At 42.8% G+C, this 17,390-nt stretch overlaps 1 protein-coding gene across 1 annotated transcript in view; it reads right to left on the bottom strand.

The window, feature by feature from the left end:
* Positions 1-1,035: 1,035 nt before the first annotated feature.
* Positions 1,036-17,390, bottom strand: part of LOC149245363 (cytochrome c1-2, heme protein, mitochondrial) — a 105,320-nt gene continuing 88,965 nt past the window's right edge. The window contains exons 3-8 of the mRNA XM_089457753.1: positions 2,611-2,822; positions 2,167-2,446; positions 1,964-2,035; positions 1,731-1,847; positions 1,521-1,586; positions 1,036-1,378 (exon numbers count right to left, since the gene is read on the bottom strand). Coding sequence (XP_089313879.1) covers positions 1,262-1,378; positions 1,521-1,586; positions 1,731-1,847; positions 1,964-2,035; positions 2,167-2,446; positions 2,611-2,822 — 864 coding nt within the window. The 3' untranslated portion in view covers positions 1,036-1,261. The remainder of the gene's footprint in view (positions 1,379-1,520; positions 1,587-1,730; positions 1,848-1,963; positions 2,036-2,166; positions 2,447-2,610; positions 2,823-17,390) is intronic.

Here is a 17,390-nt window from a genome sequence, read left to right as displayed (position 1 = left end):
ATGGCTTACCCAACACTGGCCTTGCTTTGGTTTTGCCCAACAATGAAGCTTCTTTGCCTGCTTTGAAAATATCATCGACCTTAAACATGTTCAAAGTTCCATATTTTATAGTGCATATAAGACAATAAATATCATGATGTATTTGAGTAAGAACACCACACAGTAACACACTTAATGATCAATCCTCCGAGTCCTGACAATAGGCCTGCTTCCTCATCTCCGTTACCAGCAGCAAAATGATACTAAAACCATCAACAGAAGAGAAAACTGAATGGTTTAAGAAGACCATTCGATAACAAATTTCTTGTTCAGTAATCCCACCATAAAAACAAAAAACTGAACGGTTTAAGAACACCAACTGATAACAAATTTCTTGCTTAGTCATCCCATCATATGCTTCCTGGTTCTGAGGACCAAGACAGTATTATGATACCAAGCAACTAAAAGGATGATACACAATGCAACACAATATAGGAAAACAAAAGAGTTATACTTTGGAATTCAATCCAGTTAGTTAGTTAATAAAAAAAATATTGCTTTTATTGATCCCGCTATCAAAGAGAAATTTAAAAAGTTTGGAATTCAATCCAATTAGCTAGTTAATAAAAAAATTCTTGCTTTTATTAAAAGGCGTTGCCCCATATGCAAGTCCTCAAAGGCCCTGGTCACATGATCCAGCAACAAGAAAATGGAACAACCCTCCTAACTGAACCATTCCAACAGTCTCATAATTCATTTTGAACAGGCACATTACCGATATGACAGATGGAGCATAAATAATATCTATTCGAATACAGCACAAAAATAACTAGATAATGCAAGATTACCATTGCAATGCCTCTGAAAATTGACTATAACAAAATAACAATTCCTCAGATTCAAGTTTCGCAAAAATAAAATTTGAGAAGAAAGGTTAAGAGTGATTTTGTAAAGGGTTCGTGGTATTTCCTTCAAAACATACATAAGGTATCACAGTCATGTTGATATTCTCTTCATGCCACATTTTCTGACACCATTGCATGAATACTCGATGCAAAGCTTAAATCTGATAAAAGATACCGGTCAATAATCAATAAATAACATTACAGGCAGAAAATTGGTGCATAGCACTGGTATATCCAATACCAATTCTAATGCTATTTGTGCACTTTATTAACAATTCAAATAACATGTTCCGCTTGAGAAAGTAGAATTTTCTTAAAAAAAGAATAATGCTTTGGACATACCAACGCACCAAAGCATAGAGTTCAGAACGATAAAATTAATTCACAACATCAAGAATCATTTTGCGGGACTTAACAGGAGCCCATTTCCATCTCCTATAAAATCCAGCTTGAAGAAGAGCGAGTGAAAAGATAAAAATCCATTTGAACCCCATCTGTGACCATGCGAACAAAATTAAGGCAAAGATATTACAGATATACAGTCTACTGAAATAAATCAAAATTTCCAATGGATGCAGAATTTGAACTTTCAATGAAAGGTAAACTTGAATGTCAAAAATAAAATGAAGCATTTACCAGTTTCCGTTCCTCCATCTCGGGCTCAGCTGCCCAGGACAAGAATGTGACTACATCTTTTCCCATCTGCACAGTTGACGTTGACCATTATTTCTCGTGATTTCATCAGTTCTATTTTTAGCAAGCCATTTGCGACGAACAGAATCTTGAAGAGTCCGAAAATGTTAATATTTTTCGCTGCGTTGAAACTTGTATTAAAAGTTTTCATACCTGAGCTTCTGTTGCAGGTGTTCCATCTTCATACTCAACTGCACCATCATTAAGCATCTTGGGCATGGCAATCGCACCGCCAGTAAAATAAGGATTATAGTGCAATCCCTCTCGAATCTACCCACAAAGTTTGCATCTTCATAATATTAAAAGATTTTTCTGTTGACAAATTGTACTGAACAATTCAATATATTATGGCTATGTAAATCTAAAATCTCACTAAAAAAGATTACCGAAATTCCAGCTGGCGGATCACGGTATCCAGTGAGCAAGGCAAAAACATAGTTCTGACCATTATGGCGTGCCTAACAAGCCAGAAAACACATTAATTACAAATAAAATACAGTTTTTCTATTATGCCTTAAATATAGAATAAAACTTTACTATTCTCCCTAGAGTCTTGAACGTAGGCAATGGATATGGCAACATTTTGCACCTTTGTAATCAAGCTGAGGTCTGGAGGATAGGCCCCTCCATTGGCAAATCTTGCCGCCTGTTCATTAGCATAAGGCTTAGGAAAACGATCACTTAGTTTTCCAGGTCGTGTAAACATTTCACCTTCATCATTTGGTCCATCCTCGACTTCTATTTCTGCTGCTAAAGCTTTTGCTTCTTCTTCAGTATAGGCAACCCCAACAAGATCACGGTAGGTAACCAAGGACATGCTATGGCAAGATGCGCAAACTTGCTGAAAGACCTGATGTCCACGCCGAATCCTAGAATTATGGAAGCAAAATGAAGAAACAGAAAAAGGTTCAGGAAACCGGTAGCATCAGTGCCACTTTACAAACAACTTCTTAAGAACTACAAGTGCTTGACTACTTTTGGTACAACTCAGTACAATGCACAAATGAAAATTAGAATCTACAAATCCACTTACGATGCATGATCATAGGAACTTAGAATTCCCCTATGCGGCCATGGGTAGTTTGGGCACTCTAAGCCATGTTCTGCCTCATCAGCAGCTGCTATACCTGCAAATCCAAATAAGCCAGACACCCCTGCCCCAAGAAGCGCCAAAGCCTTCAGTGACTTCATGCCAACAGAGTGGCCTCCACTCTGATTTTGCTTGGAAGTAAATGCTGCAGCCGCCTGTAGTGCTCTAAGGATGGTCAGTATGCTACAGCATTTGCGTTAATGATGAAAATTCAAAAGAAGAATTTCTTAATACAAATCATTAAGGGTATGGAAATTATGGATGAAAATAAAGTAAGTTCCTTCCTGAGATGCATTCCACTGCTAATGCCTTTCCAAAACTCCAACCAAATTTTCCCATCGTTTTTTATTCCTCTTCTATTTTACCTCCAAATGAATAATAGTGATCAGCAAATCCTATTGACCAATTAAATTTTTCAGCTTTTCTTCCTTCCTTTCCTGTTGTTTCTACTATCTAGTAATTTCCTATCGTTGCCTTAAGTGACAAATTTATTTCTTTCACTACTGACAAGTATTAATTACTAAAAATTCCGTTACCTATGTGATTCAAGAAAAGGAAAGTCATACCAAGACCATAAAAGTGGTTGGATAAATTGTGGGAGAAATATGAGCAACATTCATTTACTATGTGGGCAAAATGATTACACCTTGTCAACGGTGGCATCCCAAGTTACTGAAAGTGAAATGTTGTTATTGCCTCCACCGGGTATCAATCTCTGCAATCAGAACTCTTCGTTGTGCCTGTGCTCGTGTTTGCCCCTCTGATTGTGAAAAACAGGTGGGCCAAATGCAATCCTGGGCAACTTTGGCAGTTTAGATACCTGTCATTTGTGGCTTCTTACCAGAAGGGTTCTTCCATAACATGGCAGAACATTTCTGTCCACTGAATATCCAAAATAGAGCTGTTGGCACTTGCTCACGTTGACTGGAACTGTCGGTCAAAAAAAATAATTACATCTCTATAGTAGTAGAGTGCTCCAGTAGAGTGACAACATTGATCCTCAAACATGTGCTAAATTCCCACCTTCAGGTGTTTGACTTACTGAACGACTTCAGTGGCAACAAAATCCCAACTGGGGGGAAGCCTATCTCTCCCGCAGTTCAGCAGGCATCTTGTATAGGACAGCATGGCAATGATCAGAAACAGAACCACTTACATTTTGAAGTTCCTTATTGCTATTAAAGTGAAGCTGCTGAACTTTCCAGTTCAGCGATCCAATTTCAAATCTTGAACTGTACCCAGAGGATGTGCAAGAGGACATAACTTTGATGCGGAAGGGCCTCAACTAAAAACTATTATGCCCGGGGTCAAAAACAACTGGAAGCCAAGGGTTAAACACCCTGTGGAAGGAGTTTCTTGTGGTTTTTGTGAAAGTATATAAACATGTTAAAAAAAAAAATCAAGATTGTACTTCTACCCCAATTGCATAAGTAAATCAATCATACCAGCCACACAAGGTGCAGAATCTGGCTACTATATAACAGATGTCATATGAAAGAAAAAGTGGGCCAAGAAAGCAATCCATAGAGCAATTTGCCCAAAAAGAAGACCATACAACAAGCTATATAGGAGAAGAAATGTAGCAGTCATGGAAAAGAAGAGGCAAAAAGGGATGGGAGAAACACAGAAGCACAACCTATTGGAACCTTTTGCTACTGCCTTCTCTGTGAATAGCAATTTCTACAGCAATATTTCTTAAGATTGACAGCCCTAGAAACCTTTTCAACAGATCAGCATATTAATTGCTACACTCTAACCAGTGTTTGAAGTTTGATTCTCTATATCAACTGTTTGAACGGGATAGGATTTACTCAACCACAACATCTTCAAAGGCTGTGTCACACCTCAGTTAGGCCTGTCTCCCCTCTGATTTGTAAAAATGGACAGAACACCTCAAGAATGGAGTTTACAAACAATTTCTCTCCTTTGGTAGTCGATTTATAGACAGTGGCAGCCCTTTCCATGTCTCCTTTTTCCACAGACAAGCTTAAATTGATGTCAGTCGATTCTCCAGTAGCTTAGAGCATGCAATCCACTAGTCATCTGCAACCCAACTCCGCACCTCCCCAACCCAAAGCTCAAATTCTCAGAGGCACTCAATCACTAATCTTGCACTGATACCATATTTCATATTTGTTTCAAAGCTTGCATGCACAGGATAGAACACAGCCCTTTCTAGATCTCCTTTTTCCCCAGACAAGCTTAAAGTGATGTCAGTCGATTCTCCAGTAGCTTAGAGTGTGCATTCCACTAGTCATCTGCAACCCAAACCCTCACCCCCCCTCCTCCTAACCCAAAGCTCAAATTTTCAGAGGCACTCAGTCACTAATATTGCTCTGATACCATATTTCATACTTGTTTCAAAGCTTGCATGCACAGGATAGAACACGAGAATAAAGAAATTTGCAAATTTGCACTCAATTTGATGATTTAATATTGCTCGATAAATGTATTTAGAATATAAGATTTGTTTTCTAGAGATACGGATAGATCTTCAGCCCAAGGAAAGATCCAACCCAAAATCAGTTTTTAGCTTCTGTTAGATTTTAAGCTTCTGTGGTAGTTTTTTGCAGTGGCTTCTGTTAGATTTTTAGCTCTGCTTTTCACACTCTAATTTTGAACTGTACACCTATTTTGGCCAGGGCACCCATCTAAATGGACATCTAATTTCTTAAGGCATGCTAACAACTACTGCTTGCAAAAGGATGCCTAGCCTTACCTAATCAACACAAACGACGATAAGAAAAAAGGTCTCCTTGATCTCTGCAAATCAAGTTCATAATTGACTAATTTTAAATTTCCACGACCTTGGTGCTAGGATAGAATCTTAAAATCTCTGACGCTACCAAACCAAGAATCTCAACAAAGCTATTTTACACAGCGGAATATAAACAACAGTAAATCACACATGCACAATTATCAACAACTTTTTACAAAACTTTCAACCCAACTTCGTTATATTAATCAACATATAATACAACAGTCCAGGGCTCCCGTACAAGGGATAATGGCCCTCAAATATCCACAAGTACAAGAATACAAGATACAATAACAATCTTGTTGCTCTAGTGCACAATCACAGCATCTATATTGTATCTCGTCATGCCGATCCTTCGCTTCCGTTCTGCTCTCTAGCTGCCCCTTAGTCCATCCAGACACAACACATAAAAATTCTAAGAGGGATGCGTCCTATCACTACTGCAAGTCACTTCCACTTCAATGAACACGGGCTGATCCAATCTACTATTCTAGGCTGGCCAATCCCTGAGCTCCAATCTGCCAATCTAGCAGTCCACTAGTCCATCAATGTACTGCACATTAGGCTCCAATCTTCACCCAACCTTCAATTGTCAAGCTCTCTTTATAACTACTTGTCAAGGGCTACTTTGGTCTACTTGCGGCCTGCTTTGTAGAGGATAACCACACATAAATCACATCAAAACGCAGCCCAGAAACCATCTTAGGCCTGCGGCCTCTACCTAAAGTAAACTCGGACTTGTGGTAGGAAGAATACCATGCCCAAAGCCTTCTTTCTCCACGCCTTTGTTCTTCCAAAAATCCACTGCAACAGATGTGTTTACAAAGAGATATATGCACATTTGGATGTGTTGAAATGAATCTCATCACCTCTTATTTATACTAAACAAGGAGGCTCAACGAATTACCTAAGTGACATGTCTTTTGGACATAACCATTTCAAGCCTGCATGACCTACATGTCCAAAATCCCATTATTACCTTCAAAAATTCATATCTCATCTTCTATAACTCGGATTTCGACAATTTTCGTTGTGTTGCATTCTCCTCGCCATCCTCTATCATCTCCACCCATCACATGTAGAAAATGCCTCATGGTTTTGGCCCAAACATCAATGGGTGCAAAACCCCAACCTTGGGTTCCAAGCCCACAATGACCTATTGTGGTGCTCCAACCTCCAAACCCCTAACCCTAGGGCTTGGAGTACCTCCCAAGTTATCAAAAATCAACACCATGTGCAACTTCGAGTCCCACTCAAGTAAAGTCTCGAATACCTCATGTGACCTGATAATATGTTTCGGCGCACCATTGTCCATGTACCATGCATCCTCATCGATGGTACCCTGCGAGAAATGAGAGATCATAGCAATGTCCTCCTCCAATCTCCTGGTGAGAGCATGTATCTCAACAGAGGTGGCAACATCGGTGACATGCTTCCCTTTCTTCTTCTCATCATCTCTTGTCTTCTTCTTCATCGGACATCTCGACGAAAAACGACCCATCTCACCACAGTTGAAACACTTGACTTTACTCAACCCCTTCTTCTGCTTACCCTTCATTCATGTTGCAAGTGCCACGTCATCATCTAAAGCCTTCTTCTTTGGATAAAGATGCTCGTCTCGCAACTCTTCCTGAATGAAGTCGTCCCACAGCGTATTCCAATCTGGCAACTTCTCTCTAGCAACAATCCCCTTGATGAAGGGCTTCCATTCCTCGTTGAACCCTTTCAAAGCAATCTTCACCATATCAGAATTTGAAATAGTCACACCGACAGCAGCAAGCTCATCTTTGACCTGAGACAATATCGTCAAATACGAAGTCACTACTTCACCCTGTATCATCTTGGTGGACTTCAAACTATCCTGCAATACCAGTACCTGATACTTGTTCTTATTCTGGAACAAATTCTAAAGAGCCATCCACATCTCATGAGCGGAGTTCTTCTCGGACAAATGAGGTATTAGGGGATCCTTCACACCATCAAGGATGATCAATCTCGCCCTCATATCTAAATCCTCGTACACTTCCAGCTCCTTTGGGTCAGTTGGCTTCTTGATGGCTTTCTCGACGAACTCTCAGATCTTGTTGACCTACAAGACCAACTTAATCCTTTCCTTCCATGGACTATAGTTAGACATCCCCTCCAACTTGTCCTCGTAATGGTGTCCAGACTGCAACTTCAACATTATAGTGAGCCCTTCACCTACTATGTGACCAACTCCCTCTTAAGTTGTACTTTGTTGTGCACTATGATGTTTCACTGCCTTCCAAAGTAGCTCAGACACGCTCCGATACCATGTTAAATTTCCACGACCTTAGTGCTAGGATAGAATCTTAAAATCTCTGACGCTACCAAACCAAGAATCTCAACAAAGCTACTTTGCACAACGGAATATAAACAACAACAAATAACACATGCACAATTATCGAAAACTTTTTACAAATTTTTCAACCCAACTTCGTTATATTAATCAACATATAATACAATAGTCTAGGGAACCCGTACAAGGGATAATGGCTCTCAAATATCCACAAGTACAAGAATACAAGATACGATAACAATCTTCCTGCGCTAGTGCACAATCACAACATCTATGTCGTATCTTGTCTTGTTGGTCCTTCGCTTTTGTTCTACTCTCTAGCTACCCCTTAGTCCATCAAAAGACAACACATAGAGACTCTAGGAGGTTTGCCTCCTATCACTGCTGCAAATCACTTTTGTTTCAATGAACACGGGTTGATCCAATCCGCTCTTCTAGGTTGGCCGATACCTGAGCTCCAATCTGCCAATCTAGCAGTCCACTAGTCCATTAATGTACTGCACACTCGGCTTCAATCTTCACCCAACCTTCAGTTTTCAAGCTCTCTTTATGACTGCTTGTCAAGGGCTACTTTGGGCTACCAACATGTTTCCCTCCACTAGTCCAATGGCACCCAATCCAATCACTATAGAATTTGCTCCTAGAAAAGGCTTTCAACCACTGCATCAAGCCTTCCAATTGGCTCCCACATGCTACAACAAATCTTTCCACACTAGGACACCACCCAACTAGCAATCTATCACAACACAAAACCATCATAAACACATACCTTGCTTCTCCATAGGTTGTTGTAGTCTGTTGTAGGTTTGTACCACTGGTTAGGGTTGTTGACACACTGCACCAACACCCTTCCTCTACGTCCAAACCTTCTCCCACAGTTGTGGCTTACCTCCAACCAATTATGCCCACAATTATTTGTAGTTCTGGGCTAATACCAACCCCAAATAATACCTCACGACCCCCTGTTCCAAGGAAGATCAAGTCTGCAGCTAACCTGAACTATTCTTCCAGCCTTACGGGCCTTTGCTCAAGGTGTTATGCCTACGGTGTACCTGTACCAAACATGGAAGAATTGTGCCTACTTTGTAGAGTAGAACCACACTTAAATCACACCAAAACGCAGCCCAGAAACCATCTTATGCCTGCAGCCTCTACCTGAGGTAAACTCGAACCTGTGGTAGGAAGAATACCATGCCCAAAGCCTTCTCTCTCCACGCCTTTTTTCCTCCAAAAATATGTTGCCTCACATGTGTTTACAAAGAGATAGATGCACATTTGGATGTGTTAAAATGAAACTCATCACCACTTATTTATGTTGAGAATTCAATAAGGCAGTGAATATATTAATTCTCTTTAACTTGATAACTGTTTGTGCTACCTTTTTCCTTATTAGCTTTGTTCCTTATTATTATGATGTGAGATACATCAAACAGCGACCATAATAATAAGAACAGTGACACACTATATATAGGTTGCAAGCCAGAGCCAAAACCCCTCCTCTTGAGGGGAAAACCCTTAAATCTCTTCTCTTCTTATAGATCCTTCAATTGATGAATACTAAGACCTTGTGACTCAAACAAATACCCTCCAAGATCAAGATCAACTCGGCCTCCTACTGCAAGAACTTCAACCTCCTACTGCAGATCCGAAATTTTGTCTGCCCGGCAACTACTACTACCCCACTTGAAGACTTTGATCTTCTTCTTAGAGCCTCTTCTTCCCTTTGCTTGCCTTTCCTTGAGACTTAGGGCTAGAGAGATACCCTAAGTGACCTTCGCTTGACTTCTTTTCTCTCCTCCTTCCAAGATCGAACCAAATATAACCCTTGCGCAGAAACCCTAGCTTCGACTTGCACATGGGAGAGAGAACTAGCCCAAACACTTCGACTTCCTTCGACCTCTTCTTCGCATAGAATGAGAGATGAGTGAGTGATTCTTTGGAGGATGAGTTCCTCTCTTTATATAGGCCTCTTCAAAGGGTAGACGTGGCTCTTCACTTAGGCCGACTTGATCTTGGAGAGCATTTCGACACTTTAAAGACAAAAATATTTTTTCTTCACAAGATACAATGTGGCCATTGGCATCTTCAATATATGACAATGACTCTTAGACCTAGAACAAACCCTAGAAGCACTCAATGGGTGCTTTACCTATAAAATAAAAGAACTTGACCATGAAACCCATGCTCCAATAATAATAATTTATTTATGAAGACCGAACCTAGTTACACATTTTTCAACACTCCCTCTTAACTAGGGAGGTATTCATAAGAGGTACATGGTCATTCTCAATATGAAGAGATATCATAAAAAGAGTCGGATTGGTAACCCATCTGTCTAGCATCATATTAACCAGCATTGTCACATAGCAAGGCCTTGACTAACAGCTCTATCTCTCCACAAGATCAGAGCACAATGCTGGCAAGACCAATGATTTATAGACACCATCATCATTGTCTCTCAAGGTACATACTCCACCCGGGTGTTCACCGAGTATGACCTTATTTGGACTATTCTTATCTTGGATAGCTATTCCACAGAATATCGGTCCACGACTACTCTTGTCTTGAATTCCCTGCCACATTCTCAAAGAGTATCGAATGCCAAATGGTTACCCAATCCTCCATTCTTTCTTCCCAAGTGAAGACAAGAATGTAGTGTCTATCTCTCCCTCTCAATTAGGGAGGATACATCAACCAAACCAAGCTTGTCTCTCAAGTACACAAGCTTCTTGTTCGGAAGTGACTTTGTCAATAGCTACCTGTTCATCAATGGAGATATTGTCGCTGTAGCACACCTTTTTGTACTAGCTCTCGAATATAGTGATACTTGTTGTTTATATGCTTTGTCTTTCCATGAAACACTAGATCTTCAGACAAACGTATACAACTGGTGTTATCACAAAGTATCATTGTAGGGTTCATCGGTCCTTCAAACAGGTCAGATAGCAGCTTCCTCAACCATACTGCTTCTCTGCTTACTTCACAGGCTGCAACATATTCAGCCTCAACACTACTCAAAGCAATTGTGTCTTGCTTTCTGCTCATCCATGAGACCATGGAGGATCCCAAACTGAAACATCCTCCTGTAGTGCTCCTTCCATCTTGCTCACTGCCTCCCCAATTGGAATTTGTATATCCAATTAGTTGGACATCATTCCTTCTATCATACTTCAGACAGTAGTGGATGGTTCCTCACAGATATCTCAAAATATGTTTTGCTGCTATCCAATGATCATGCTTCGGCTCCACTTGGAATTGACTGAGAACATTTACTGCAAAGCATATGTCTGGTCAAGTATTCACCAAGTACATCAATGAGCCAATAAGTTGTCTATACTTGGAAGGATCCACAGGGATTGATTCGAAACTCCTTAGTCTCTTCAAGTTTGTGATCATTGGAGTGGTCATAGGTTTGCAATCCATCATGTCAAACCTCTTCAGCATCTTGATCACATACTTTCCTTGACCCAAATAAACTTCATCAAGTCCTTGCCAGACTTCTAGTCCCAAATAGTAATGCATCAACCCAAGATCCTTCATGTCAAATTCTACTGCTAGTTGCTTCTTACATTTTTCAATTCGACCTTCTACACCTGTCAAGAGAAGATCATCCACATATAGAAGAATGATTAAAGGTTTTCCATCTACAAGCTTGATATAAAGGTTTGTATCAGCAGAACTTTTTGTGAAGCCTATTCTTTGCAGGTATGCATCTATTCTAGCATACCATGCCCTTGGTGCTAGCTTGAGGCCATATAAAGCTCTCTTCAATCTGCAAACATATGTCTTCCTATTTTTAACTTCGAACCCCAAGGATTGCTCTATATAGACTTCTTCATCTATTGTGTCATTCATCTATTGTGTCATCCATTTGGTGGATGTTCCATCCCATCGATGTTACCAGAGAGACCAATGAACAAATCGTTGTATATCTTGTTGTTGGAGCAAATGTCTCTTCATAGTCGACGCCTTCTAGTTGAGAGAAGCCCCTAGCCACAAATCTTGCCTTATACTTATCTATACTTCCATTTGTCGTATGTTTGATCTTGTAGATCCATTTGGAATTTACCACAGATTTGTCTTCAGGCCTACGTACAATCTCCCAGACTCCATTTTTCATTATAGATTGATACTCTTCATTCATGGCATCTTTCCATTCCTGATTATTTACAGCCTCTTCAAAAGTGGATGGTTCTGCTTCTATTAGTTTTGTCATGTATGCAGCATACCTAGAATATCTCTTGGGTTTCTTGCTTTCTCTAAATGATCCTTTCGCTGCCCCATGACCTTCTGCATCAAGTAGTGTAGATTTCAACCAATTAGGTATTTTCCTTGTTTCAAGGATGACCACAGGTCGAACATGCTCACAAGGACCTTCTACTTCATGGTGTGATTCTTCTTCTCCCTTGTCAACTTCTTCCTCCAATACCAGAAGTTCTTCATCGTCAGAGTCTATGGAAAGTTCCTTTGATTTCTTGAAAGTTATGCTTTCATCAAATATGACAACACGGCTAACTTCTATGTGATGTCCTTCTTTCATGTAGTTCTTATAGCCTTTCGATGAGTTGTTGTACCCAACAAATGTTCCCTTCAAGCCTAAAGGATCCAGCTTCTTTCTTTTGTCCTTTGGGCTGGTCGCCTCAAACTCAGCGATGATGGCAGCATTCCTCTGCAGGGCCATCTGCTCGTTGTTTATCTTTTGTTCACTGATCACCTGGAGGGCGCAGTGCTCACGAGCCCTCAGCTCTGCAATTACTCCATCCTGCAAGAGGTGGAGTGCTTCGCGCGGAAGCGCTACCAGGTTTAGGCCAACTCCCTTCAAGGCGCTGACAGTGGGCCTGTCAGCCTCATTTTCGATGGTCAATGCTCCATTTGGCAGCACTATTGCACTGGAAGCCTTCGTGCGCAGTGTATCGACAGCCTCTGACGTGCCGATAGCCAAGCTGGTGGACAGCGTACCAACTTGCGTCGTGCGAGTCTGCAACTCCTACAACTTGGTCTGGATGGCCCCTAGGATGATCTGCTGCTGCTTTTCAAATCGTTCTAGGGCCTCCGCGGTGACATCTCTGACTGTGTCACCGATGTCATATAAGTCACCCTCCGTTAGTGTGATAGGGTTCAGCGAGGTCTTGATCGCCTTGGATTTCTTTCTGGACCCTCCCTTCTCTAGCTCTCTCGGGCACTTAATGCGGGCGGATGTCTCCTAAGGGTTCACGCTGTGCTGCTCTGTGTCCTCCTCTTCGGTCTCAGGTGAAGGCGACCATGCACCTTTGTCAGAGCCCCGCTCTGCGCCACCTGTATGTTTTCTTGCCTCCTTTCCTGCCTGTTCCGCCTGGGCCTTCTTAGCGGCCTCCTTTTTCCTCTTTTCAACTAACTGCGCCATCTTCAGCTTGGCCTCTTCCTTCTTCTTTTGTGCAGTGGACTTGCTTCCACCCACCGCCAAGTCCGTGGTAGAGCGCCACTCCGTCGGCCATTTATCCAACACCGCATTGATGGCATCATCTGTGGCTAGGTACGGCAAATCGTACCACTTCTGCGCAGGGTCCTTCCGTACCCTGATTGATATCCGATGGAAATCAGCTTTAAATTCGGCATAGCTCTGCAGGTTAGCATATACCGTGGGCGACAATCGCGGCTTACGATTGATGGCCATCCTGATATTCATTTCCATCAAGATCCAGAAGATCTTGTTGTCCCGAACGCGCTTCGCGTCCTTGGTCACCCACAGCGAAGCGTACTTCGTTGCTTCAGGAAGGTCTGGTGTGACCGAGGGGAATTGGCTCTCTTCTAGTAGCTCCCACACTACCAGCACAATCGATAGCAAGAGCCACACGTAGTGGAAGGTCTTGCTTTGCTCTTGCGCTTCGCGGCAGTTCGCCAGGAACTCTCCGCGAAGGCAGTCTGACCAATTAAACTAAACTCCTTCCGTGCACTACAGTGCGAGCGCGACGACAAACGCCAGCACCTCATCAGCGTAGCACTTCTGCATCACCTTCCCTGCAAGGATCTACGTTGCCACCTTCACAGCGAGGTCGCAGATGTTGGAGATAGCGTAACCGCGTGGCTTCTTTACCAGTTTGAACTTCTCTTTCATTGATTCTATGAGCACCTACTCACCACCCTTGCCGTCAAAGATCATAATTGGATTTTCGCCTATATACGGCAGGCGCATTATGCGATGAATCAACATATCGGTGATGGGTATCGGCTCCTCCAACCACAGACACCCATCATGCACCAAGCACAGCAGTTGCTTGATGACCAACATTATCACGAGGGTGCGGTAATAGTGCGGAACCCAAAGCAGGTTGAGTAATCCTACCTTCTCTACGCCTCTGAGCCACTTCTGCAACTCCAATGCAGTCATCCCCATATTTGTGTCATGATGCGGCGCATCAGCTGTTCAGTCGCCAGGTTCGGGAACTTCACGTGGTCCACCAAGTCCCAGTCTTCAAGCTTCAATATGGGCACTCGTGCCAAATGCGGATCGTCAAAAGCGATTTCATTCGGTAGCAGAGGGGTTTGCAGGGGAGTCTTACTTTCTTCAATGTCCTTTGGGACCTTGGACTTAGGTTTGCGCGGAGGGACATACTCCGGCAACCGTGTAATAGGGTCCGCACCATGGGCTTCAACCTCCTATATTTCCACTCCCACATCCTCATTGTCCATGGGGATGTCTTCGATATCCGTCTCTTCTGCTTCTAGGTTTATAGCCTTGCCTTTCTCCTGGGCAGTGGGCTTTGTGGGTTACGTCTTGGCAACGTGCGCACAGGTATGGTTGGTTGCTTGCCCTTCTTGTCTTTCATAGTCTCCTTGGTTTGGGTTGGCTTCGATCTCGACGTTCTCAGGGATTTAGGGACCTCCGCCAATTCTTCGGCTACTTCCGGGGCAGCTACTTCTGCCCTCATCAATTTCCTGCACATTTTCCTCGACTGCCACTCCTTCGGTGTTCATAGCTTCTGCGCAGGTCGACATGACGTTATTCACTAGTGCTTGTGTCTTCTTTGACAATTGTTCAATCGCCGGACTCGCTATTAGATCTTGAAAAAATTCACAGCTCATGTGCACCTGAAAGCGCAACAACTCAATTCTCAAAATGCCAAGTGTTTTTCGCTGGGTAGCCACTTGTAATTTATAGGGAATTTTGAAATCAAATCCGACCATTCCCTCCAAAATCGGTTCATTAATGCCGGATTGGTGGCAAATTTTCACGGATCTAAGCCATAAATTTTGTCTTAAATGCCAGTTGCCCGCTCCATTTGGCCTCACTACTGTCGTCTTTTCATGAACAGTGACTTTAACAGTCACTTTCCGGTCGACCTGCGCGATTTCTCCCTGGGTAGCGCAGCTCCCTCCGCGCTGTCGCGGACCCAGTGACACATCCTTGCTTCGCACCATCTTCCAATCACGCAGCTCCCCAACTTGGGCAATGTAGTTTATAGTCCCGCGCCTCCTTTCAACTGCTTGGAGCGCTAAGACTATGCTTCTTTCATTTAGTCACATGGTCGGACCACCGGTGTATGGCTTCAAGCGATTGCCATTCACCTTTCCTGGGAAGGGTTCTCCATTTAATTTGACCAACTGTACCGCTCCTCCGTCAGTAATCTCCTTAATAACATAAGGCCCTAACCAGTGCATCCTGAATTTCCCTGGAAATTTATCAAACTTACTATCGTATAACAAAACCAGGTCATTTACCTTAAATGTGCGCAGCTTGATGTGTCGATCATGCCATGCCTTTTCGCGTTGTTTTTGGACCTACTGGTGAAATCTAGCCAAAAATCTTTCTTCTTCGAGCTCATCCAGCTGCGCGAGCCTCTCCTCCAGGGCTCCGTGATCCGTCATACCTATGAGCGCTGCTATGCGTAGACTAGGCACGATGTATTCCATAGGCATTACTGCTTCCACACCATAAACAAGCCTAAAAGGGGTTTGTCCAATCAACTTCTTGCATGTCGTTCGATAAGCCCACAGTACTGCAGGTATGCATAGGTCCCAATCACTTCGCTGAGCATTGCAAACCTTGGTCAGCGCGTTTTCGAGCACTTTGTTGAACGCCTCCACTGTCCCGTTAGCCTGTGGGTGATAAGGTGTGCTCTTCTGGTGATATACCTGAAATTCCTTTGTTAGTGCGCTGATCGTCTCATTCAGGAAGTGCGTACCACGATCGCTCATCATGATCTTCGGACATCCAAACCGCGTCAATACATGCTCAAATAAGAACTTCGCAGCAGTCGCGCCTGTGCAATCCTTCATCGGCTGCGCTTCTGCCCAACAAGTCAAGTACTTCGTCGCAATGATAATGTATCTTGCTCCTGTCTTTCCTTGTGGCTGAATGGGTCCTACAAAATATATCACCCACTTTTCGAAGGGTTGCAAAGGCATTTCATCCCTCCGTGATGGCCTGCCCGTTCTTTGACATATACATCACATGCCTTGCAATATGATTTTGAATCCTGATGAAGAGTTGGCCACCACAACCCTACACATAGAATCTTCTACGCGGTTGCTCTCCCTACATAATGCCCTCCTGCGGCACCCCCATGAGCGTCCGCGAGGATGCTACTTCTTTCGAACTCAGGTACATCTCGTCGTAATATCTCATCAGTCCCCATTTTGTACAGATGCCCAGCAATGACAGAGAAATCTGTCGCGCGCACCACTAATTGCTTCTTTTGCTGGACAGTGTATCCTTCCAGTGCAGTTCCTGTTGTTAGAAAGTGTATCATATCCTCAAAGTGACCATCTGCAACACTATGAATAGTTGAACGTCAGGCAATCCTTCTTCCAAGTTAGTAGGTTCCTCCCCTGTTTCAATGCGCGACAGATGATCTGGTCCCGCGTTCAATCGTCCAGGCTTCACGACAACTTCAAAATCGTACTCCTAGAACAATAAGAGCCATCTGCAGATTCTTCCTCCCAACACAGGGTTATTGACCAGGTACTTCAACGCGGAGTGGTCTGTATACATCTTAAAATGGCCTCCTAGCAAGTAGTGTCGATACTTCTAGAGCGCATACACCATAACTAGCCCTTCACGCTCAGTGGTGGAATAGTTTTTCTCTGCTTTGGATAATCTGTGGCTTGCTAACACGATAGGATGGTCCAAGCCTTCTCCGCCAGCCTATGTTAGTATTGCTCCCAACGCTATACATGACGCGTCAACATGTACATGAAACTCTTTCTTCCAGTCCAGGAAGACTAGAATCGGCGGCGTTAACCATCTTTTCTTTCAATATGTCCAAGTTCTTCTTACAGTCATCGTTCCAGTAGAACGTGTCATCCTTCTTCAACAATTTCTCCATAGGCGCGGTGATCTGCGCATAGCTTTTGATAAACTTTCTGTAATATCATGTATGTCCCAAAGTAGCACATAGCTATTTCACACTCCTCGGCACTTCCAAGTTCAGTATCACCGCGATCTTCGCGAGGTCTACCATCAGTCCTTGTCTCCAAACCACATGCCCCAACAGGTTTCCAAAAGGAACGCAAAACAGACACTTCTTGAGATTGAGCGCAATCCGGTATCTTCAAAAGGTATCCAGCATCAAGCGCAAGCTTGCTACATGGCGTTTAACCAGCCCAAATACAGTCCAGTCATCAAAATATACCTCCAAGAACTTATGAATAAATTCCTTGAATGCC

Source organism: Pinus tabuliformis, chromosome 7 (genome assembly GCF_031772625.1).
Source record: "Pinus tabuliformis cultivar Carrire ecotype Pingquan chromosome 7, CPIR1, whole genome shotgun sequence".
In the NCBI taxonomy this organism is placed as follows: domain Eukaryota; kingdom Viridiplantae; phylum Streptophyta; class Pinopsida; order Pinales; family Pinaceae; genus Pinus; species Pinus tabuliformis.
Note: the sequence above shows the minus strand (reverse complement) of the source record. Positions and strands in the feature narration are given on the sequence as shown.